General features: G+C 39.4%; 1 protein-coding gene across 4 annotated transcripts in view; it reads right to left on the reverse strand.

Moving 5' to 3' along the window:
* LOC125292334 overlaps window positions 1–27,066 on the reverse strand; it is a 75,559-nt gene that overhangs the window by 12,690 nt on the left and 35,803 nt on the right. For 3 of the 4 annotated variants that reach the window (XM_048239559.1, XM_048239558.1, XM_048239556.1), the window contains exons 11-17: window positions 25,993–26,136; window positions 25,724–25,810; window positions 20,233–20,322; window positions 11,775–11,840; window positions 10,884–11,003; window positions 10,130–10,270; window positions 4,312–4,395 (exon numbers count right to left, since the gene is read on the reverse strand). In XM_048239559.1, the coding sequence (XP_048095516.1) occupies window positions 4,312–4,395; window positions 10,130–10,270; window positions 10,884–11,003; window positions 11,775–11,840; window positions 20,233–20,322; window positions 25,724–25,810; window positions 25,993–26,136 (732 nt within the window). The remainder of the gene's footprint in view (window positions 1–4,311; window positions 4,396–10,129; window positions 10,271–10,883; window positions 11,004–11,774; window positions 11,841–20,232; window positions 20,323–25,723; window positions 25,811–25,992; window positions 26,137–27,066) is intronic. The other variant, XM_048239557.1, reaches the window with a different exon arrangement.

The following is a 27,066-nucleotide window of genomic DNA, read 5'->3' on the forward strand; positions in this document are numbered from 1 at the left end:
AAGACTTCAAGGCCATTATGGATATAAAATGTATTTTGAAAACCACGAAAGGATGGAGGGAACAAAGCAAAGCTTGAAGTTATTTCAGAGGGACAACAACAAGGTAGGCAAAATTGTGGTGCTTGTCAAAACCTTATCGCAGCTGGAATAATGCTTAGGCTGATGTTAAAGCGCACACGATGTTTAAAGCCATACACAATGATATATTGGAACAAACCTAAAGATAACTTTAGCATTTATAGGGCTGTATAAAGTTGTCCAAATGAATAGGTCGTAATTAGGCGTTGTTGTTGTAAAGATATTGCATGTAGATATTGTACTATATAGGCTACTTTTTAGGTGACCAATGCACAAACAAAACCAACTGGGAAATGGACAAATATGATCAAGGCTTTGAATGTTTCCGTGTGTGCACGGGGGTGTCTGTAGATCAGTGTGCATAGCATTCATTCCTGCAGCTGCCCCTGTGGCCATGCATGCGCCCTTAAAATTGCATCTGAATTTGCACCACTGACTTCAGACACAGGATTTTCCTGGGTGGTATTCCATCAACCTCGCTAATGAAGGCGGCGCATAACAGAAATAGCCTGGCTTGAACTAGCGTAGACTTTCACTTGGAGCTGAAGTCGTTCCATTAACTCAAGTTAGCGGCATCTTGGCCTCGTTTATTCAAACGAGGTTTAGGTCAGCTGCATCTCTGCTCGTGCACAAGGTAGAACAGTAGACCAAAACAGTAGATTGACGAAAAGAGAATATATGTTGTAAAATTAAGACAATAATTTGTAATTGTAATAATTAAACCTGTTGTTTTGGCCATTATCAACAGCTCTCTATCTACTGCAGTGGTCCCCTCTAGTTTTAAGCATGCAATTGTCCAACCTCTACTAAAGAAGCCCAGTCTTGATTACAGTGACCTGAAAAACTATAGGCCTATTTCCAAATGACCTTTTGTTTCAAAGATCCTGGAAAAAGTTGTTCTCTCTCAGGTCACCTCTTATTTGAATGCTTTCAATATCCTAAATACATTTCAGTCAGGTTTTAGAAAACTTCCGAAGCACCGAATCTGTTCTACTTAAGGTGCAAAATGATATTCTTTGCTCAGTAGATAATGGGTCTTGTGCCCTCTTAGCACTTCTTGACCTTAGTACCACTTTTGATACCATTGACCATAGCATCCTTTTAAAACGTCTGGAGGTTGAAGTTGGTCAAGGGGTGGTGTTGAAATGGTTCACATCATATCTGAATGATAGAACATTCTCTGTAAGATTAGGTAATTGCTCTTCATCCATTGCACCTATCAAATGTGGTGTCCCTCAGGGTTCCATTTTAGGCCCTCTGCTATTCTCCCTGTATATGCTGCCTCTTGGCTCCATCTTTAACAAACATAACATTCAATATCACTGCTATGCTGATGACTCTCAATTTTACCTGCCATTAACAGCCAAAAGTTCCTGCACTTTGGAAAGCCTGTTTAACTGCCTTTACATTTCTTACAATTAAATGAAAAGAAAACAGAGATCATTATTTTTGGTCCACTCAGCTCTGTTCCTAAGATAAGAAAAGCACTTGGGCCACTGGCTGTAAATTGCCACAGTGAGGTCAGAAATTTAGGTGTTTTCCTAGATTCCTCTTTAATTTCAATAAGCAAGTCAGTATGGAAGAATATTTTTTTCAACTAAGACAAATAGCTAAATTAAAGCCCTGGCTCTCATATACTGATTTAGAAATTGTAATCCATGATTTGTAACATCTAAACTGGACTATTGTACTCTGTATTTGTTCTGAAAAATATGCCCTTGCTAGACTTCAAATTAGTCCAAAATGCAGCAGCTAGGCTTTTACTGGAACAAAGAAACATATCCACATAAGAAATGTTTGACCCAATTCCAAATATATTCTGTCAATTACAAAGTCAAATTCAAAGTCAAAGTCAGCTTTATTTCAATTTCTTCAAATGTTCCAGACATACAAAGACTCGAAATTACCTCACTTAGGGATGTGAAGACAAGACATATTTTACCAATTTTAAGTCCACAGACAAACATAACATTCAAGTAAACAAAAAAAAAACTGTAAAAACTAAATAAGAGGGCATTTAATAAAAAAATAACACAAAAAATTTTTGAAATTGTGCATAGACCTTCAATAAAAATATATTCCAAAGTAGGCCTAAACCTTCCACAGTAGTTCTGTTTGACCAATTACAAAGAAATTCTGCCATAGTGGTGCAAGTTATGTAAGAGCAGCAGAAGTGTTGTGTTTTCAGGACAACAACAAATAAACTTTTGAGACTGTTCTGGCACTTCCTGTTGAATAGTGCAATGGCCATTGTGGGTACATTGTGGGTGTCAAATTCATTTTAAAGTTCCACTTTTCAAAGCCCTAAATGGAATGGCACCACAGTATATCTGTGACCTTTTAAGTCCCTACTGTCCTTCTAGGCCACTGAGGTCTTCCTCACAACATCTTCTATCAGTCCCAAATGCAACCCTAAAAACTAAAGGTGATAGGGCTTTTTCTGTTGCTGCCCTAGACTCTGGAATAATCTCCCTATAGAAATTAAGTCCTGTCCCACCATCAGTAGTTTTAAATCAAATTTAAAAATCTATTTTCTTTGGCCTTTAATGTCCATTAATTTTCCCCTTGTTTGGTTTTATTTTTATTTTATTTTTATTTATTTTCTTTTTTTATTTATTTTCTGCATTATCTTTATGGCATCTAACTTTCTCTGTACATCTTTCTCTAGGCCTATAGTAGTAGTAGTTTCAGTAACCATATGTTTATTTTTATCTACAATCATAATCTGTTTTTATTTTTTATTATTATTATTTTGTATTTTCATTTTTTTATTTTTTTTTTTTCATTTTTTTATTTTTGTTTTTATTACTGTTTATTTTATTACTAAGCACCTTGGGTCAATGACATTGCGTTTAAGTGTGCTATATAAATAAATAAATATGACAATACTAGACGATTTCTGTTCGATTTGGCAAGTGCCATCTACAGGATTTTCATCGAAAGTCATCAAATTTAACATGGGGAGAAAAAAATAGATTGCCTACAGAAATTGGAGCATAATGAAAGCATACATTTAAAACAACAATGCTAATGGTTTGAAATCAATTGCGAGTTTGATTGGCTTCACTCTTGAACACATAGACTATACAGTCTATGCTTGAACAAAATGAGTGAATGAATAAATAGTCAAAACTCAAAAACAACTTTGGCATATATTCAAAACTATGACCCATAGTGTTTGAAATATAATTATCTTTCAATTGGTCATTTATGCCTAGTATTTAATCTGTGTAGCACACAGTTGATTTGACATTCATAAACAATTGTCAACACATGAAGCAGTTTTAATTATTAGCTGCCTATAGGCCTACAGGCTACAGAATTATCCTTTGGCTTGCATCAGATATAATATGGCAAATATACTGTCACTGAACAGCCTACCAAATGTGCATGACCCTTTATCAACAGTAGACATATGTCTTTCATTAAAGAGTTTAACTAAAAATGGCATTATCAAGGTGATAAGCTATGTTGGGGAAGCGAACCTGTGAACACGCAAGAATGTAATTGCTTTGGTATGCCGTCTCGCTGCACATTACACCACCACCGAACGTAGATGACGCAGAGCAGCAATATTTCTAGAACCACATGCATGTGAAGTTAAAACATTTTAAGTCGCATAATCTTCATAAATTCTTTGGAGCTAGTGAATGTGTAAATCCATGCTTGGTGACACTGTCGGAAAAAGCATTTCTAGGCCTACTTCTATTTTTGAAGTTGTAGGCTACAGGTGACGAAAGCACAGGTTGATGGAACCATCTTTTTGGACTCGTTTTCCGATTTTTTTTTTTTGCAACACAGCTTAATTAATCTTGAAAGTTAACCTGCTACGGAGCAGGTTAGTTCTGTGGCATAAATTCCCATAGTTACCAAGCTGGGATTCACGTTAACCTCATTAATGGAATGAAATTCTCACTAAAATTAGCGAGACTTATCGAAATAAGCCAGGATTGGCCTTTAGCGAGGTTGATGGAATACCCCCCTGGTCTGTGGCGGAATCGTTTTCTGAATCTGCAAAATATCAACAGGGAACGTTTGCGCCGGAACACTTTTCGCTGAACCGCCGCCATGGGCGCAATTGCATTCCCTAATTTGCCGACATGTGCCTGTGGAGGAAAAATTCCAATATGCGCTGAATGCAAAACAGGAAAGACAAAAGCGCCAGTGTACAAAGTCAATTACGCTTCAGTGCACGATAGGGCCCATTACTTGTATGTTGTTTGTAAATCTTACTTGAATTCCTTCTCATCTTTTTCCACAGTGAGTCTTGAACAAAGACTGTCCACATGTCTATTTGACTGGGTCTTAATGGAAATACTGTAAGGGCAGAGGAATAAATACAACAGCAACAAGCATTACACATTTACTCAGTATTTTACCATCCAGGGCAGAGAGTATGCATACACTATATTGTATTGTGTCATTGTGTCATACATTATGTAGTATTGGGTCACCTGCATTGACTTGCATATCAACTTAAGTGACATCCCATTCTTAATCCATAGTAATGAATATGTCGTTGGTTCACCCTTTGCAGCTATAGCAGCTCCAACTCTTCTGGTGTGGTCTTTTTTTGGTGTGGATGAACTTGACTGGCCTGGCCGAAGCGAAGACTGAGAGCCAGGCCTTCTCGTCCAACATCAGTGTGTGACCTCACAAATGCGCTTCTGGAAGAATAGTCAAACATTCCCATAAACACACGCCTTGTGGAATGCCTTCCCAGAAGAGTTGAAGATGCTATAGTAGCTGCAAAGGGTGGGCCGACGTCATATTAAACCCTATGGATTAAGAATGGGATGTCACTTAAGTTAATATGCGAGTCAATGCAGGTGACCCAATATTTTTGGCAATATAGTGTATAAAGATAGATAGATAGATAAAACTTTATTGTCCAATGAATTTACATACAGTGGAAATTCATCTTTGGCACTCAACACAGCACACAGACAATACAAAAAAATAAATGGATTAAAAAGCATAAATAGATACTACTACAGTTCCCATCATTCTCATCATCACCCTGGCTGGAGGTGTGTGAGTGGAGAGGAAAGTTACATTACTGACACATTTTTAACCATAGGTTATTTTATGTTGCCCCGGTTCAGGATGGTCACAGCAGAGGGCACAAATTATTTTTTGTACCCCTTCTTCCTGGTCATTGGGACAATCAGTCTCCTGCAGACTAACAGCTGGATGGAGGGGATGGGTCATTGAAAACCTGGGTAGCCTTTTTTGTCATGGAGCAGCTGTATAAAGGTGTGGAGTTGTACCTGCTTTTACTATTTTTGTTTTTGGGCCCTACACATGGAGCCAGGCAGAAATATCTTTGATAGATTGAGACTGACACACTATAGCCACTGCCACTTACATACACCACATCTTTCAGCCTTTAGAGAATCGTCATACAAAGCCGATTCAAGAACTTGAGGGAACTTCACAATGAGTGGACTGAGGCTGGAGTCTGCATCAAGAGCCACCACATACGTGTCCAGGAAATGGGCTACAATTGTCACATTCCTAATGTCAAGCCACTCCTGAATCAGGCCTAGGCTAAAGAGACAGAACTGGAACGTTGCTCAGTGAAACTTCTCCTTTCACATAAAAACTAATTTTGCATTTCATTTGGATATCAGGATCCAATCAAGGTCCCAAGAGTCTGGAGGAAGAGTGGAGAGGCACAGAATGCTTGAAGTCCAGTTTGATGTTTCCACAGTCAGTGATGATTTGGGGTGCCATGTCATCTGCTGGTGTTAGTCCACTGTGTTTTATCAAGTCCAGAGTCAATACAGCCTTCTACCAGGCAGTTTTAGAGCTTTATGCTTCCATCTGCTGACAAGCTTTATAAAGATGATGATTTCCTTTTCTAGCAGGACTCAGCACCTGCCCACAGTGCCAAAATGGCTAGTAACTGCTAGTAACATGGTATCACAGTGCTTGATTAGTCAGACAACTTGTCTGACCTTAAGTATTATCAAAAGTGTCAGGTCCAGTGGGCAGCCGTGGCCCACTGGTTAGCACTCTGGACTTGTAACCGGAGGGTTGCCGGTTCGAGCCCCGACCAGTGGGCCACACCTGAAGTGCCCTTGAGCAAGACACCTAACCCCTCACTGCTCCCCGAGCGCCCCTGTGGTTGCAGGCAGCTCACTGCGCTGGGATTAGTGTGTGCTTCACCTCACTGTGTGCTGTGTTTCACTAATTCACGGATTGGGTTAAATGCAAAGACCAAATTTCCCTCACGGGATCAAAACAGTATATATACTATACTTATATAGATCCCAGGGACTTTTCAGTTGCAGTTACTGCTTTTGGCCACTAGATGTCCTCATTTGCACCTTTTTTTGTAATTTTCGGAAATTGCCTGATTTTCTCGGCTCATCGAATTTTTGGCTGGCCTGTTTGAATGGAATTTGTCTACTGCCCTCTGTTTTTGGATTTTTTGCCTTTTTTCGACTTGATGGTCATTGCCTATACCTGTGATACTTTGCAACAATCTGCAAGAACTTCTGTTTGCCTGCCTGTTTTTGTGACTCAGTAAAGAGAACTCTGAATCTGACTCCTCTGCATTTTGGTTCATTCATATCTGAGGGTGGTACAGGGGATTCATCTCCACCTTTCACTCCGGAGACCCGGGTTCAAATCCCTGTGCGGGCCTGACTCGTGATACAAAAGTACAATACAGATGACCTTAACGACCCTATCAAAGCAACCTGGGCTTCCATAACACCTCAGCAGTGTCACAGGCTGATTGCCTCCATACCCGCCATATTGATGAAGTAATTTGTGCAAAAGCAGCTTGACCAAATATTGGAAGGCCTGATTTATGTACATTTGCAAACGCAGCATTATCAGCACCACTGCAGAAAGTGCACACTGTGCTTCTTCATTTTACCTGCTATTTATCATAACTGTAGCTAATCGGGTAATTGGCGCCTTTCTCCCCCTTATACCGCAATCTGCACTGATCACAACAGAGCATGATTCAATCACAAGCACAGTTGAATGGAGTCAAATGATGACGACATTAAAAGCAATCAAAAGTTTAGCAGTCATGAAATAATACATGATAGGAAGATGTCAACTAGCAGAGAGATGATGTAGAGAAGTATTCTACTCCTTTTCATAATATACTGGAACTACTTGGGCATGTAGGCTTTAATAGCCTAATCTAGCAGGTAGGAAAGTTTAAGTGATTGACGTGAAAGTGAAAGTTAGACATTTAGAAAGACCAACAAAAGTTAAAGCCCCGTTGTGTGAAACTTTCTCCCATCTAGTGGTTAGGTGTTATATTGCAACCAACCTCTCAAGTGCTGCGCCGTTTATAGTATGTATTAGAACTACGGTCGCCGTTGCACATCAAAAACCTAAGATGTCTTCAAAGAATGTCTAGTTACCAAGATGATGGCACTAGTTCCGGACTCCTAAATAGTAGTGTTAATTTCGTCAGACAAGACGAGAGGAAAAATGTTCGTCAACAACCTTTTTTTCCATGAATAAGACGAGACGATGACAAGACTGCACTAATGTCCTGAAACACTGACTAAGACTATCTTAAGATGCATTATTGTTGACGAAAAAAAGACGAGACTAAAATGTTTTGCATGAAATAAAAACTAAGATAAAATTTCTCTTCCATTTTCGTCTACAAAATGAAAAGACAGAATAGCTGTTACCTTTTCAAAATATTCAATGAGTTCATGGTTCATCGCGCAGCAGCTTTCCTGTAGGCTAGTCACGTGCTGTTGCTGCAACCCTGTGGCTGCAGCAGGAAACTACATGGAACAAGAACACCGGAGATTTCTGCCAGAGTTAGGCTTTATGCCACAATGCTACATACCCAGAAGTTGAAGCTTCTCTCATACATATACAAATTAACATCCCCCCGAAATGTCCATACGAATATTTTCAGCAAGTAATGTCAACTTTTTAACTAGTTACACTGATGATGCAAAGTTTGCTAGCAAGTAAGCTAATATGGAAAGTTTGCTAGCAAGTTAGCTAAGATTGAGAGTTTGTGTTATGTTTAAGCATATCGCCATCTAGCGTGGCGGAGTAAAACATTCATACTTGGGTCCAAGACAGTGTTTCTCAAACTTTTTCAGATGAAGGACCACTTAACTAATCAATAAAAAAGAAACGCACGGACCACCTAGCTAAAAAAAAAAAATAGACCTAGCAGTATATTAGCCTACACAATACTCACTGAACCACCTTGCTTATTGTCTCTGCACTTTGTTTAATTGTGTCAGAGGATTCATATGATTTAAACTGGCATATCTGACATAGACAGTGTTGTAGAACAGTTTGAATTTACATACAAGTTGGTTCAATATTGCAAACAACTCATCTATATTATATTTTACCACGTCTGCTCGTGGACCACTTGGGATAGCTTGCGGACCACCAGTGGTCACGGACCATACTTTGTGAAACACTGGTCTATGAAGATCATGACAGTGGTCCAGTCAAATCTTTTACTGTCTATGGCTAAATCCCAGCCGAGCTACAACTGTAGCTCGACTTACCTGTGCATGTACTGACTGACAAAAAAATCAGAATGAGTAATTATAACAGTCGAGTAGCCCTGTGGACACACAATATTGTTCGAAAATTGAGATGTGTGAAACACTATTTGACTGAAATGGTAATCAGAAATAATTTGTTATAAAAAAAGACTAAAATGTTTTGACTAAGACTGACTAAGACTAAGATAGCTTTAGTTTTCTTTTGACTAAAACTAGACTAAAATGACGAGACTTTTAGTTGACTAAAACTTGAAAAAAAATGTCTTGGATTTGACTTCATTGTATCCAACACTGTAACATGACTGGACTTGACTCTGAACACTGTGGGGGAGGCACCCTTTTTATAGAGATGTCTGTGACTTATGGACTTTAAGTAGCCAGTGATTTGTTAGGGGAGGAGTTTTCCTCCATTAAAATCCAACTTTTCCCGTAGTTCGGGGCTTCGATTTCTTTTACTTCACTTTAATTTCTTCACTTTCCTATCATCTCATCTATCCCCCCTACAACATGCTTCCAGTTCTTTCTGGACTTTTCTTTACTCTCTTGTTTCGCCTCATCTCATCCTCGTCGAGCCGCCTGCAAACACTGTCCACGGAGAGGTCTCAGCGCGCCTGCGCAAAAGTAGCCATGCATACTCTGGGTCCGGGAGAAGCCATCTTTGCCTGAACCTATGAACCTATTATTTTACATTCTTAATTTTCCTTAAACTCTTTTTCCAATGTTGTGTTGTGTGGTCATTTAAGTTAGCTTATCGTGCCTCCTCCTTTTATTCTGAAATGCATATTTATCCAATATAAACTATACGATACCATAACTATACAATATCACTGTACGATAACCATATGCTCTGGTGTTCTGATTTACATGGGGCAAGGGTATTTCTGTGTTTAAATGCTTGTATTTGGTTGTGGTCATTCTGCAGGTCACCACAACGAAACCAATGCTTGTGGTAACTTTCATAGCCTGTGTCTTCAAACAACATCTGAAGGCCAAACATCTTCGAACGTAAATTATCTGTCGGGACCTCAAGGTATTAAATTCAATTAGGGGTAAAGGTTATATATGTCAAATAGGGAAGACGCTCGGCTTTGCCCGACAGAAGGTCACTTCCACCTATAATAAATACTTGAAGATTGTAAGTTCTAACTTCCTGTTTAGGAAGGAGTAACGTCTAATAAATTCGAGTGTTACCTGCAGGGGGCAGCACAAGTTGATACAGTCCAGAAAGCGGAGGAGGCATATGAGTCAATGACATGTCAAAGGCATATGGCGTATGAATCAATGATATGTTTCCAGATCTTGGTAGCCCATAAAGAAACTACTGGGTTTTGTAGTTTTTGAATTGGTAGCCATCCCAATAACCAAAATGTGTAAAAGCACTAAAACTCTGAATTATAATTATTACTATTATTATTATTATTATTATAACCGTTACAGTATTTAACCAGGTTAGTCTCATTGAGATATAAAGTCTCTTTTTCAATAATATGTCCCCTTTCAGTAAAGTGATACAAAAATATGTTTCTTACAGCATCTTCTTCTGCTTAATGCAGGAGGAGAGGATCAATGTAGCCAAGCTCTCAGAGATACACTTCACCCTCAGTTTAATGTCTTCCATATTGGATATGGAGAGGAAACCTTGTGCACTCCCATCCGGTTCTTCTTTGTACCTGCATGGGGACAACATAAACATAATATAAACATCATACAGAATAGGGTGAATGTCAGAATACACTTTTAATGATGTTACTCAATTAATAACAACTATTGCCTACAATAAATCATACTTAGTTTTAGTTAAAAAAAATCATAAAAGAAATGTGTCAAAAGTGTTGTCTGTGTAATTACAGACATGCTACAGACAGGTTAAAAATGACCAGGTGAAAAAAGGCAACACATCTCTGACAGAAGAGGATTCATTTTGGAAAATAAAAGGACACTGGATCTATTCTACAATTTACAACATATGGGTAAATCCATCATGACTGACAGGAATTCTGAATAGTATTGCAGAGCAGCCATTGCATATATTATTACAGGTAAGTACCACGTTTTATGACTATGGGCCTTATGCCTGGTGGATTGTGGTGTCAGGCACGGCACAGATGTCTTTGCTAGTTTGTGGACAACGCAGTTACCATTATCACAGCAAAGGTGAATGAAAAAAATTGTAATGCGGTCAGGCACATTGCTATTTTTCTGGCTCAAGTAACAACTCATTCATACTGTAATTCCTGCAGCCTACTGGAAAAGACATGGAGAGGATGTTTTCATTGTTCTTACTTTTCAGGTACAGCTCCTAATCTGAGGATATTGCTGATGAGGTCTGAAGATTTATCATGGTCGGATACTTCTGCGGTCGGTAAGGTGAGAGAGATGGTTGACTCATCTGAGCTCAATTTTCTAGTTTTCAGATTGAAACCAAAAATCAGTAATGTATGCATAAACACTTCATTATAGAAAATGTGAGCTCTTAATATATAAGGTCAACATACCAGCTGTCTCCATACATACAGTATAGATGAGGTGCACACAATATAAACATATTATATCTGCAGGACATTATCCATGAACAAAGTTTGTATAGATCTCCACTTAAATTGAATAAAATTGTCTGCAAGACATGTAACTTACGTCGGTAACACTTTACTTGACAGTATCGATAAGAGTGACATGACACTGTCATGAACACATGACACTGTCATGACAAATGAAACCTAACCCTAACCTTAACCTCTAACCCTAATCCTAACCTTAACTTGTTATGACAAAAACCAAATGTCACTTAATAACAGAAGCGTTCTGTCATAAACGTTTATGACTTGTTTATGACACGTTCATGACAGTGTCATGTCACTCTTATGTCGACGCTGTCAAGTAAAGTGTCCCACTTAACTCTATAAATCATTAATTTAGGAAACTGCAAAACAAATTGGATGCATGTTATTTAAATAGCTTTCAATGGAAAGAAAAAATAACAATTCTAAAAAGTATGAGGTTAAAAGAAATGGTGCTTCTTCTCTCCACAGGGCTCCAGAAATGTTATTATAATGACAGAATTTGGTCAAAGAAACTACAGGACAATTTCAGTCTTTCTGCAAACCTGATTCAAATGACTGGTTTATATCCATAACAAAGGTTTATTACTGAAACAAATTTCATGAAATATCTTACCTTATCAAACTGGAAAGTTTTGTTTGAAAGGCATGTAAAACTTGCCATCCACCATCTGTCTCCGTACTATAACAGGGAAAGTATGCTAGTCAGTTATAGACACAGCGAGTGGACCCAATGGGCCTGGGCCCACCCACTTTTCCACAGCCGCATCCTAAACTTTTCTTTAAAAAGGCTACTTTTATTTTTTTATTATTGAATTGAAATAGTTGAATTACCACATAATAGACACTCCGTAGTGTAGTACCGAAGCCGTAACTTAGTAAAAGTAAAAATACTTGAAATAAATTGAATCAGGCTGCTTACTGTAGGCTCTGTTTTGTGTATCAAGTCTTGACCAATCACAACAATATCTGTTAAAGGAGAAATCTGGCCATTTTTAACCTTAAAATCGTTCTCCTTAGGGTCACCTCTTGAAAAAAAACATCGTCAGGAGATTTGAATTCAGGACAGTGAAAGAGTGATTGGTCGTAGAAGTCCTCTTTGTCAAAATGATTGCTGCATACACGGTAATCTTTCTCACACAGCACATCTAACAGAGTTTGCGCATCAAGGTGAAGTGCAACCAGCCACAACTGCAATGTATCCAATTCCTTGAATAGTAGTGGGTGAAACCTCAACCCCTTGTATTTTCTCATTCGGTTTTCAGTTTTTTGCTTCCCCCAACAAGGTGACCCTAAGAAGAATGATTTTGAGGTTAAAAATGGCTGGATTTTGTGCGCAAGCTAATAAAAGCGTTCACCACTCGCCTGTACTTCTGTCTGAAATATGAGAAAAAATGTACAGCAACCTCCCAGACTATCTCTAACATTGATAAAGTTAGCATTCTTTAATACAGAGTTTTTATAAGTTTGTCTGTATCCTACTGTGATGGCTTCAGTGTCATTGTAGTCATGATTGATTAGCATCAGACATTAACATTAATCTTAAATGGCTCACAATCTAGTTGAGCTACATTAACTGACACACTTCAATAAGGGGGTGGCTGTTTCAGTAGCCTATAACATCACACAGCCAGAAAGAACACAGCAGACACACAGCAGAAGATTTCTGGAAGGGAAATATCTTCTATAACAGCCTTTTATCTTCTACAACAGCCTATAACAGTCACCTTTTACCAATAATGTTACATGAAATATAGCTGTAAGCAGCAATGAGGGGGCCAAGCAGATAGGCTAAAGTTGCCATGGCAACTAAATGCAGTGCAGTTACATCAGACACATGGCCGTAAGCTATCGGAGTTAAGTTTCATGTCTAGCAACCAAAGATTGCCTGAGATATAAGGTCGCTTTCTGTTGGCGGCCTCGCAACGGATTTCGATTGGCTCTGTTGGGCGAACGCTTGTGAATATGGCTTCAAAAATCAAGACATATCTAAGGCTCAGTCTGAACAGTATTAAAAGACACTACTAGTAATTCCAAACACGCCAACATTTACAAGCCAAAATGCAGTTTTGCTAATTGCAACGCCCCCTAGAGGTCAAAGGTCACCAAATGTGACCAGCCGTGGGGCAGCCGTGGCCTACTGGTTAACAATGTCAAATGAGACACAGCCATTTTGCAAGCGTATACAGTGGGCATCGCTTTCAAATGACCACTTCATTCGCGCATTACGCGGCGTGAAGCTGCGTGAAGCTTTAGTACCACTTTCAGCCACTGTGCGTCGCTCTGCCACTGTACATCGCTCTGCCTGCCGTCTCTTACATATTTGTTGCCGAGAGTAATCCCAGCCTACGAATTCAATAACAAAATAAATCATGCATAATTAAACATTACCTCGATTTAGGCTACTTGGGTATGGCTTAAGGCTTGACTACACGAAAATCGAAATCGAAATTTGCTGTCTACATTATTGTCAGTGTTGGGGTTAACACAACTACGCAAATCAAAACAGTGGTGTGATAATTGAGCCAGTAGAGAAATAACTGTTCAGAATGAATCTGTAGCCTTGGGTAGGCTTCTGCAGAAAACAATGTTGTTGCCGATTTAATACTATCTGGCGGCGTTTTTAAACAGGCTACATAATAGAGGCTTAGACAACTATGACCCACGTTTTGGTTTAAGTAAATTAATTTGCCCTACTTCTTGACTGCAATGTAGTCAATTGACTGCTTGACATGTCATTTTTTATTTTTCTGTACAATAAACAATTACATCTGCTTTATGCATAGAATTACATTCATATTTGGCTGACTGCAGACGTGCCACTTCCCTCCCCATATTCCAAGATTAAGATAGTATGAAGTGCTTTTTGTATAGGCTACTATAACATAAAAAATAGTTAAAACGAATAGCTATTTGCAATTTGACAAAACACTGGTCCTCATTTTGCGAATGCGAGGACGATATGAGCCTGTTGCATTTAGTTAGATGTCCGAGTCACGCATAATGTTTGAAAACCACTGGCTCGTAATCACAATAATTTAACACACGACAGTTGGATAACCTACTTCATCATGTCCCCATGCCTACATTTTTGTGAGTAGCATAGAGATCGTTAAAAACAATAAAGTATGGCTCTCCGTTTGGGACATCGAAAACTTATATTTTTAATAGACTACCGTCGAAGATGCTGAATTCCAAAAGCCTCGGGATAACACGTTATCTCCACTATCATCAGTCATGCCCCTTGATCAGTGGGGAATGAAATAAAAGTTTGATAACCACTGGCTTAACAAGTTACCTACAGTCCAGAACACAGAATCTGTTGCAATATTCTGATGATCGGCGATGATATGGTATCATTACAAACATTATTCTGTGTCCTAAAACTGGCATATTTTATGGCATTGTGTCATGTAAGTTCGTTGCAAAATCTAGAGAAATGTGTGAGGTGGTCAGCGGGGGACAATTGAGACACACATTGGATTGTGTTATTACTTGAACATTCCACACTATCCACAGTGGTAGGCCTATCAGGGGCAGGAGGATTACTGTCAGCGCAGGCTTTATATAAAATTCTTCAACAGAAGGCCTCGAATGTTGTCTTGTTTGTGGAGCGCTTTGCTTCGCTTCTGTAATTTCGGCTTCATTGAAAATGAGGGTTTCCCTCAATGACCCTCTGAGAATAAATAAAGGTTGAATGAATGAATGAATGCAAGCTTGCCAAAAATAAAGGCATGTGGTTTGCGCAGCCTACAGTAAATAACAGACCCGCCAGAATGTGCGTTATGCTGCTTTTACGAAAGCAATATGTTTTGGTACCCTACATTACACTGCATGTTCTTAAATAACAATGATCATCAGTAATATTGACCATTAATTTGGGTAAATGGGCAAGCGTGACCACCTTGATTGGCTGATGATTGTAACGCGGGCATGATTCCAAACACCTCCCTTACGATGATGAGTGACAGGTCTCAGAATGCGTGCACTACACAAGGACGGAAGATGATGAATAACTGGGGCCGTAGGCTATTCACAAAGGCTTTTATCTTACTACTAGGAGTAGGCTACTCCTAAATCGCACTTAAAGATTTTAGATTGGAAAAGTTATTCACAAAGCCTTTCAGACAACTCCTAAACTAGGAGTGAGTCTTCGTAGCTATGGATGATGTCATTACTCATGCACGAGCTTGACTGAAGTGACCACCTTGATTGGCTGACGATTGTAACGCGGGAATTCCAAACACCTCTCTTCCGATGATGACTGACAGGTGACAGGTCGGAGAATCGCGGCGCTACACAAGTAGTCGCGAAGGACGGAAGATGATTAATAACTGAATAAAAAGGCCTAGCCTAAATTAATAAAGAGTAAGGCAAAACAAATAGCTTAGTAGCCTAATGAAACATAGGCCTATGGATTGATGCAGTAGCCTACCTTTGCAACATTATTAAATTAATCTGTCACCATATCCCTAGGCTACGTTTGCAAAGAGGAGAACATTTTAATTTGATTCACAATGAAACGTTACATTTCATTTACATGTTAACAATGAGTAGTTTTGGTTGTTCTTGGTGGCATTATTGCATCCCTTTTATGAATGCAAAATTGTTCCCTCGCGATTGGAAGCTCCTGTTGCGCATAGGCTATTTCAAAACATCATAGAACGTAAAATGCCACAAAAAGCTGTTTATGAATAGGTCTTAGTGAGTTAGGAGTCCTCTCGACTTACGCTGTCCCAGACTTAGGTGCTACTTTTAGGTCTAAAATGCTTCGTGAATTACTTTTTGTGAAAAAATTAGGAGTGACACGCCCATTATTTTTAGGAGTTGCTCCTAAATTCGCCAGTTAGGAGCTACTTTTAGCCTTAAAATCCTTTGTGAATATGGCCCCTGAATAAAAAGGCCTAGCCTAAATGAATCAAGGCAAAACAAATAGCCTAGTAGCCCAATGAAACATACGGATTGATGTAGTATCTTTGTAACATTATTAAATTATTCTGTTACTATGCCTACATTTGCAAAAGAGAACATTTTAATTTGATTCACAATAATGTTACATTTAATTTACATGTTGACAATGATTAACCTAGTTTTGGTTGTTGTTGGCGGCGTTATTGCATGTTAGTTATGCCTACAATGCAAAATTGCTTCCTCGCGACTGGAAGCTCCTGTAGCTGCATAGGGTTTCAAAACCGCAGGTTTGTGAATAGGTCTGTGAGTAAGGAGTCCTCTTGACTTCTTTTAAGCTGTCAGAGGTGGGAAGGTGTGATTTTTTGGGGGAAGGACCGGATTAACTGGGCACAATTGACTGATGGCCCCCCTTCCCCCCAGCCAACGTGAATCGGGTGGTTAGTCAATAGGCCTATCGTGAAGATTTTTCCTGCCATCTAAGGCAGGAGAAGATCTCAGAGGCCAAGCCTCACCAAGTAGCTCGTTTGTTTACAACTAACATTCCATTTAATTAAACTGCTTTATAGGCTATGCCAAAATAGTTTTCAACATTTTGAATATTAGTGTCGGGTGAATTGAAATGTTCTCAAAGTAGCCTTATGGCTGAAAGCTGCTTTGGGACACCCGGCCAAGCAATATAACCATACAAACGCTTCCTGCACTCATTGTTTCAAAAGGAGTAATTTAGGCTTTGTCAGAACTGAAGAGCTGTGGACTGCACGGCACGGTATGCCCAATGAAAATAAATTAACATAACGCAACACAACACAACACAGACCCCGCTTTCTCGCCAGTCACTGACATGAACGTAAAACACAGAACCCGCTTCTCTCACGGCAGTCATTGACAGTAACCTAGAATAAATGCATGGGGAAAAACACTTCCCCATGACAAAGACATCGTAAAACACTGAAAATATTGTGTCACTAGCAACATTCATCTGTCCTTTGTCAAATGTATTATGTTCCAAGTACCCTATGCGTAATTCTGCTTCATAAAGTTGAACAAATACATTTGCTTATTTCACAGAAATTAAATAGGTTAACATCACTCTAAGTTCGCCTTCAAGCAAGGAAAACGATGATTTGAAGACATCTGTTTAGTTGGAAGGGCAAGGGTAGCAACAGGGCAACACAGAGACAGGCCCTATGGCAGGGCTGTTATGAGAGTATTCAAATATGGGATATTCTACGGAAAACATTAAAACGGCAAGACAGGGGGGAAAGTTAAAAATGCGGATAAACACGGAAACAGTTGGCATGCATTGTTTCGGGTCCCGTGCACAGGGATTATTTATCATACTATTAATCACATATGATTATTTGTGAAATTGTGCAAACAGGCGCAACACATTTGAAAAGGAAGGACTGGTAGCATGCAAGCTCACGGAAAGATTGATTTAAGAACGTTATCACAAAGTGTGTGGCTGTGGCGCTGGCGGAAGACAATTGGCAGGAGGGTCATGTCTTTTTTAACAATTCTGTCGGAGGGTCATTGAACAATTTCTAGCAGGCAAGAGAGGGTCATGCAACTTCCAACTGAAGCACTCAAAATTCCTCTGGTGGCCCCTTCAATAAATAACGATCAGTCCCTAGATTGCTGCTGGGCTATATGTCTTGGTTCTGTTAACAACTCATTGTCAAACGCGATAGCCTATCTCGGGTTGCATCCATTACAAACAAACATGCAATGTGAACGCCTGGGATTGGGGAGAGCACTAAATGCTCTACTGAATAAGCACGAAGTCAAACCTTTAAATGAAAAACACTCTTTAATAATCCAAAAAAATAAACCGCTAATGAAGTAAACTTGTGACCATCAAAAATCGCTTATCGCTCGTAGAACTCCGTGATACCAGGACGAACAGGAAGGCATTTGGCTGAGCAACGGAGGTTAATATGCTCCATGTTTTGTCCAAATGATAACTGTCTATCATCGTTTGCACTCGGAGAAAACCGAATGTTTCATTCGCCCCGCTTTCAATCGTCCCGGTTGTACCTACTCAAAACGCAGATAGAACCTTATTATTCTAAGGTAGCTTAAATAGCGCTCAGCATGATTCATGCCCAATTAATTCCCCTGTTAAAGTGTTCGCCTTTGTAGTTTGGTTTCGCGGATAGCCTATGATAAACGGCTTATGACCAAATATGTGAAAACGTTTAAAATACAGTAGGCTTATAAACCCGAAAAGTTGACAGTGATTTTTTCATAATCACTTTGAGGGTCATAGAAAAATGTATTGCTGGCGAGGGAGGGTCACGTCTTTTTGGACTAATGCTCCCAAAACTCCTCCGTAGCCCCTTAAATAAATAAATAACAGTCCCTAATGAAGTAAACTTGTGACCATCAAAAATCGTTTATCGCCTGTAACTCCGTGATAACAGGACGTAACAGGAAGGCATTTGGCTGAGCAACGGAGGTTAATACTCTATATTTTGTCCAAATGATGTCTGTCTATCATCGTTGCACTTTCGGAGAAAACCAGAATGTTTAATTTGTCCCTGCGCCTCTACGGCTGCAAACGGGATTCACTCGCAGTTAACCAAATATTTCTTTATTAGGGCAGGGCAGGCATATTTCTGGCTATTACATTATTTCTAAACCAGTCTGCTAAAGTCTGTAGTGAAGTCTGTGTAGGGTTTTCCAGGCTCCATTTCTTTTTACGAGACACCCTGCTCACTTGAGCCATCTACCGGTTGTTTGGGTTGTTGCAGCCGCCTCACTGGAAAAATACAAAATTAAAGTCGCGTGATAATCACAGGATCCCAATGCCAGCGGACCGCGAGTGAAGCTGGCCAAGTCGAAGCACTGCCCACTGTACATACTTGGTATTATGTTCACATTCAGGCGAAACACTACTTGGGCGGAGTGATTTGCAGGCAGCACCTGAAAAGCTCCGGTGTTACTTCTTCACCCCAAGAAGCAGTGCTTTGCCTGAATGAAAACATAGTTCCAAGTATGTACAGTATGCTTACAAAATGGCTGTGTCTCATTTGAAAATAAGAATTTAAAATAGAATTTTTTTATTTAACAATTACAGTGGTGCACTTTGTAGCTTAAAATGGGCTGATACCCAGTGCCACCACAGAGGGAGAGTAATGCCTGACTTAAGAATATGGAACCAATTCATGACCACGACCAGTAAGTACATACTGCATAGGTATTACTGATGATAATGTGCTTGCTGCTAAGGAACCAGTTTCCACTTTAGAATGGGAGCCAATCTCCCAGTTGTTAAGTGCTGTTTGACACAGCAACCTGGGCAGTGAAATACAGCAGTGAATACATGTCTAACAAATGATTAATGTTGCCTAACACATGCCTTACAACTCACTAATACAGGCATGTATTAAGTGGCTAACATGTGAACCTTAAAATAAAGTGTTACCGAAGTGATTACCGAAGTCACTTCGTCTAATTTTATAGCTGTGTCTCCACTTGACATGCGTGCCACATCTATCCGATCACGGGTTTGTGAGTAAGTCAAACGAGAGTAATGGGTGGGCACCCCTAGGTTGAGCTATATAAAGTTATTCTTTTCCTGTCACTTCGTCTGTTTTTATAACGTGATCCCTTTGACTCAGAAGGATGTGATTGGTATCAATGGATAGCTATATGTCTACTCTTTCATCTGACATGTGTGTCATATCTATGCGATCATGCGAGTAAATCAAACGAGAGTGATGAGTGCGCAGGTGAACGCAGAGCAGTATAGACTGTCACGCAATAAAGGTTTCATCTCGCTGCGACAAGCAGTTCCGGAGCAATTTAACAGAGAAGAATGGGTGTGTTTTTTGACGTACTTTACATCAATAGGGCTCTAAGGGTTAATGGAAAAAAAAATCTAAAACATTGTATTTATGGCTCTCCCAGTTAAAAAGGTAAACTAACTCCTGCTTTAGATTATTTATAAATTCACCATCAGCTAAAGTACATCATGACTCACAGCTAAGAAGTGCAATTGACCTTATCATCTGGTGCATTCATAAGAATTACATTTAAATGTGCCTTGCAAAACAATTCAGTAATTCAAGTAACTGTACTCTCACATTTTTCAGTCTGTTGGACCTTAGCTTACATAGAAGGTACTGGTTCATTCTGACATTGATTTTGATTGTTCTTACATTTCTGGCAGTGTGCGTAATAGGTCTGCATGTTTGTGAGGTCTGGATACTTCTGGATTTTTCTTATCCTCTGAGACTCTCGTTTCCAGTCTGAAACCAAGAAGTATTGCATGTCAGTTAAGTGCAGTGGTCAGCAAAACCCTACATTAGGGCTCATTGATTACATTTGTCCAAGGTCCAGACTTTGTCTACGCAGACAATGTGGGGGCCAGACTTCCAAGTACAAAAGGTATGATTAGTAGGGATGCCACTAACACTTTTCCATTATTGTGGCAAGGCATCCAGGCCATCACATATTATAAAACTACTAACTTCACCCACCCCCCCACCCCCCCCGTCACCTCCTTGACTGATAAGCTGAACCACTTCTATGGCCGCTTTGATAGGGACTACAAGGAGGTGGCCATCAAGGGTGTCAAGAGTGTGGTCTGTGCAGATCACCAGCCATTCACACGCGGCACTGAGCAGGACTAATGCCCGTAATGGTATCCCCGGACACGGACACTGTATTCCCCAACAGTGTTGTAAACTCAATAAAATTGCTAAACTGCAAGCCTTATAGCCTCTACACAATGTAGGTGTACTTTGTTTATTTATTTGTGTACCGTCTTCCAGCGGGCAGACCTCAGCTGTAGGCTATGCAAGAGAGACCTTTTGCGAGCTAGCTGCATGTTTTAGAGAGTTAGCTAAAGTTTGTTGTCTGAGCTGTCAGCCAGCCAGCCAGCCGGTTGTTGCACTACTTTAGTGGAAACTGGACAGACAAACAGTATGGTTTAGCATTACCAAAGATCCTTTATCAACCATTTCTGGTGTGGCCTACTTTGGCCGCGCAGGTTAGACACCAAAGCAACGTTTCATAAGTTGGAAATCAAACACATGACACGCACAAACAGGCAGCGCACTTTTAAACATTTTATTAGTAGCCTACCTAGCTGCCATAAGCTATATGGTTTACATTAGCTGCTAGATGTAATGCAAAGTAACACTGCAGGGTAATTCTTCAACTGTGATACTTTTCTTGTCCTTGGAAGAAATAAGAAAAACTAAAAAATATTTACTACTTTTTTGTTTTTTTTTGTGGTGGAAATGACATGGTGACGTGGTGGAAATGACATTGCCCTAAAAACACAGTTTACATTAAAGACGTTAAAGTTCAAAAACTCTTTTATTATTATTTTCACTGTTCAAATAATGGCCATAATAATCTATGATATGACCTAATATGCTGAGGAAATAAATTCAAATGTGCTTCGGGAAGAAGTTTTTTTTTTCACATACAAGGCATTTCAGGCCACAGATATAACCTAGGGGACACAATGAAAATTAATTAACACTCCCCTCAATGTCAACACTTATTTCTTTGCATTGATGTGCGACTATAGAGTTGATGAACTCCGGTGATATGCAAATTCCTTGCTGCAGACATTGCAGAGGACTTTATTTTCAACACTTTATTTTTTATTAACACCATCAGGCCATTTTTAAAAAGTAAATGTTCCAATCAATGATCCAGGCAGCACGTTTTCTTCTCTCTCCTTCATTTTACAGTCTAATTTTTACTGACTAGAACGGCTCGGGGTCAAAAGTCATACGGAATCGATTAATCTGCACTAATTTTTTCAGTTATTTTTTCTCAAATTAATTAATCGAAATTAATCAGTTATTTTGACAGCCCTAATAATTACATAACATATGGCAGGGACGCATTTTTCTTTTGTTTTAAATCTTAATGCTTTTAAATCTTAAATTTGTCTATGTATGACATTATGTCATCTCCACCACACTTTGTCATTTCCATCACAAAACATATTTTAAGTTAAACATGTAAAAATAATACAACATGCATTTCTGGAAAATTAATACATTTAATATTTTGGCTGATATGTGTAATATTTAATCAAATACATTTGGAACAGTAGATGTTATTTTTGCTTGAAAACACATGTTTTGTTGTGTTTTGGAAACGTGTGATTGGGCAGTCGTGGTCTACTGGTTAGGGCTTCGGACTTGTAACCGGAGGGTTGCTGGTTCGAACCCCGACCAGTAGGAACGGCTGAAGTGCCCTTGAGCAAGGCACCTAACCCCTCACTGCTCCCCAAGCGTGGCTGTAGCAGGCAGCTCACTGCATCGGGATTAGTGTGTGCTTCACCTCACTGTGTGTTCACTGTGTACTGAGTGTGTTTCACTAATTCACGGATTGGGATAAATGCAGAGACCAAATTTCCCTCACAGGGTCAAAAGAGTATATATATATACTTATATACTTACACTGGAAATGACAGTTAGACTTTTGGAATAAAATGTCAAAATTATATATTATTCAAGTGAAATCTTTACAGCCATTATTAGGGCAAGTTTCTAGAAAGAGTAGATAATTAAACCATGCAAAAAGATTTTTCTGAAAGATGTTACATTTTCTGAAAATTACCAGGTCAAAGAGTACCATAGTTGAAGAATAACCCTGCCGCAATAGCATATGTCTTATATTAATGTCAATTCCAGTTCTGTTAACACGGATAGGAGGCCAAGTTGTAGCTCTGAACTTACTGACAATAGCCTAAGCATGATCAATGGCAACATCTGGGTCTGATAGGCCTGCCTATACAGAGAGAGATGAAGAGACTGTCTGACTGACTTTTGTGCAAAAAAGTGAAATAATACTGTTTATAATTTTTTTTCCTTCAGGACCAGATGGCTGTGCAACATGTTTTCAGTTCTGTGCAAGGAACCACCATCACACCATGGTAAGTGATAACTTACTTGTCCTCCATTTACTAGTGTCACAATGTAGCCAACGTGTAGCCTATATTATTATAAGTTATAGTGATATTTTGTAAGAATTTATTTACCAATGAGAACAGCCTAGCCTAATGTTATCCCTTTGCATCTCTCAACAGGGATACACAAAGGCTAGGGTTGATTGATGTTTTTGTATCAAAGAAGGGACTTATTTTATGTGGCATTTTCAAAATGTGTTGGCTATGCAGGTCATGTGACGCCTCTTCCGAGACACAGGCTCAGTTACTTTGCCATTATTAGTTAAATCACAGTCAGTTTTCAAGGGTCAGCCCATTACCATGCATACACCACTCATGCATTTGCTCATTCCAGTCTATTAATGCACTGAACATTCGTCTCTCATGATTTCATAGAAAGACAGAGCAGGAGGTTGCATATCAGGAGCGTGAAAGAGTTAATCTTGTATTTACATGTCACCTGTACTATAGTCTTATTTAATATATGCATAGGATTAATATTCTGCTGATTTGTCTTCCCATTACCCAACAATCCCTCTGTCTTTCTAGGAAGACGTCAATGTCAACAGCAGAAGGAAAATTACTCTGCAGGACCTTCCCATCTTCCTGTGGGAAGATGGATTTTTTAAGACCTGGAATGTAAGTTTTTGATTAAATTGTGTCCTCTTTCACTCTTTCTTCTTTTTTACTTTGTCTTCTCTATATATCTCTATTTCTATTCAGCCCCCTCTGATACTACCTTGCAGCCAAAAGACAACAACCACAACCATCTTCCTAGCCACCAGAATAGCAGTTAAATCATACTGCAGTAATTCACCAAGAATGACATATTTGGGAATTTTACCTGAACTTTTCATTCACTGGTATTTCATATTATATTAAATACACACGTAGTGTTTTCATTGACTACTCTACTCATTAACTAATTACTGTCATGTTCTTCAGGCAGAAGAAATTGACCTGCCAGACTTCTCGGATGCAGCTGTAGCTATTCTCACTGTCTCGGGTGATACAGAATCCCTTGTGAAGTTTGGTCCTGCTATCCATTTTATAGTTCTTGACGGAGATATTGTTGTGTGATATAGCAGAGTTGACAGAGACGTTCATTTTGCTATTTGGCTTAATTTGTGCACTTCATCTTGATTATCCAAAGCAATTGTCCTACACATTTAAGTTCATTCAAAAAATTATAATGGGTTTGGAAGACCTGAAGCGGTTACCTCTTAGACTGCTGCTTAGCCTTAAAAATAAATTGCTGATGATGGATGAGTAAGCAGTCTGTTTTCCAAATATCATGGTTGGTACTGCCAGCATGTTAATACTCAAGCAAGCAATGGAGCTTTTCGCTTTTATTTATGTTGGCCTATTATTTTGTTATTTGAGTATTATTACCTTTGTTGAAGTGGTAAAAGGTTGTTATTGCTAGTTTGGTGAACCTGAGTTTTTTTCCGTTTCCTGTTCTTAGCAGACAGCAGTGGCACCGAGTGTGGTCTTCCGCTGCTGTAGCGCATCTGTTTCAAGGTTCGATGTGTTGTGCATTCTGAAAGTGTTGTGAATCAGCCTCATTTCTGTAAATGTACATACTGCGTACTTCTTATGGTCATCTGTGATTTTTGTACCCATGTGTACCCTGTATGTGTCTTTGGTCTGTATGCAAGCATCCTTTGTTTATCCTTGAATTCAATGAAAGCCTGTCTTTTGCCTGTCTATGGCCTTTTGCCTATCACCAGGTGTGAAATGTTAATGTTTGTAGAACAGCATGTGTCCAAGCCTCTGAAGGACTTCCCAGGAAAGGGGGTAGTTTTAATTAAAAGACAATAGAAGCTGACCAGACCTGATGAAGGCCTAATCCTCATCCTCCCTTTCTATTGCATATTCAACCTGGGTTGGACCTAGAGGTCACTCCTTCTCTATGTGTGTAACTTTAAATATGGTAGACTGTTTCTGTATAGTCAGAGAATCCATGATGGGGTGAAACAAACATGTACTTCTCTCCCTTGAGGGCCACTGGCCCCTCATTGAAAAGAATAAAGCCTGGATCCTGATCTCGCATCGTCCTGATTGAGTCTTAAGAGAAATATGGTAGTAAAAATATACTATCAGTTAGGACATGCTCTTCTCCATATGTCGGTTGTAATGACTGACTGTTATTAGCTCAAACCAGCCTGGCCATTCTCTGACCTCTGGCATCAAGAAGACATTTTCACCTGGAAAAATGCCGCTCACTGGATATGTTCTTTTTCAGACCTTTCTCTGTAGATCAGCAGTTTCTAAAATACTTAGACCAGCCCGACTCCCACCAACAACCATGCTATGTTTATAGTCACTTAAATCACCTTTCCTCCCCATTCTGATGCACGGTTTGAACTTCAACAGATTGTCTTGACCACGTTTACATGCCTAAATGCATGGAGCTGCTTTCATGTGATTGGCGTTAAAGAGTAGTTGAGCAGGTGTACCTAATAAAGTGGCCTGTGAGTGTATATATTCAGTGAGCATGATCACATTCTCTTTCACCTTTTCACTGGTGACCGTCATGGCGCCCCTCAGTGATAGCTAACTCTGGCCAAAGCACACGTATTGTTTTAGGACGGAATCTCTGAATCTTACAAACGAGGTCCCTGAACACAGTACAGAGCGACACACACAGGTTCTCACTATAGATAACAAAACTGATAACATGCTGACTGATTAGCATTTACTAGTGAAAAAGCAGACTTCATGAAGAATCTCACCTGAAGGTTTCATCAGTGACTCTTTTCAATTTAAGAGAAGAGAATGCACCTGCTCCATTATTGTTTGTCTCATCAGCTGCCCAGACACTAAAACAGGAGGAAGAGGACAGTCATATTCATCAGGAACACAATTACTCAGCAACAGTAGAGTGTATAAATAGAACCTAATAGTAGACACAAGTAACACACACAGAACACATATATACTCCATAATGATCACATGCCTTTCCTTCCAAAAAATATTTTGATGAAAATATTGTTTAACTTACTTAATGTCCATTAGGTTGGAATGAGTATTTTTATTTGGATGTATGTAGCTGAGGATATTAGAGGCCCAGTCTTGTGGCAGGTAATTCACTCCAATGTCCAGCCTTTTCAGATCATGAATAAGATGTTGCAGACTATTCCCCTGCCTATGAGATTTTTCATAAAATTATTGTTTAGGATTCTATGGCATAACCAAAATCTCATTTCCCAATACAAGCACTTATTTAAAGGAGAATTCTGGTGATTTTTCACAGATCTCTGTTTCTTGAGGTCACTAGTCGTGTTTCCATCCAACTCATGCAAATTAGCAATGCACATCCGTGGTAATGCGCATAAACAACCGTTTCCAACACCTATTGATTCTAATTATTTTACACTTGGGAACGACAGTCTCGGCAGTTTTTTTATATGGTCAAGTAGCATGACCAACAGTGGGTGGAGAGCTTTAGATTCAGCAAGTCCGGGTTTGAAGAATTATGCCGAATGATAGGCCCGGCTGTTGCCCCGAGTACTCGTTGTTGGACGCCTATCCCAACAGACAAACCATCGCATCTATCTATCTATCTATAAATTGCAGGAACATCTGTCTGTCTGTGTGTCTGTCTGTCCGCATATCTGTTAACCACATATTTGACGAACCGTTCGTCCATTTGAATCTTGCTACTGGCACGAGTAAGTGCAGTGCCAAGTATGCCATTGTTTGGATAAGAAAAGCAAAAGATATTGTTAAATATATTGGTAAAAGAAGCACACGTTGGCTTTCTCCGCTCTATCGTAGCCACCCCTCTGACACAGCACAGGGCAGGACCAGAAACTCACCTCACCTCAAACTAACGTTATGTCATACTTCTATCCGTATATAACGGCACATTTTTATGTTTTGTCGAAGACAGATTTTTGCGAGGCCAAACTCACTAGCTAGCTAGCTGGTGAAGTTAGCCCCGAACTTTTTTTTTAGTTACAGTAGCCCCAGACCCTTATAGATAGCCCCAAACTTGTCATACCATGTGTGTGCACATCACACATGGAATTAACATCATAATCATCATTACTGTTATTTCTTTGTGTATTTAAGT

The sequence above is a fragment of the Alosa alosa genome, chromosome 3 (assembly GCF_017589495.1).
Source record: "Alosa alosa isolate M-15738 ecotype Scorff River chromosome 3, AALO_Geno_1.1, whole genome shotgun sequence".
Taxonomy (NCBI): Eukaryota; Metazoa; Chordata; class Actinopteri; order Clupeiformes; family Clupeidae; genus Alosa; species Alosa alosa.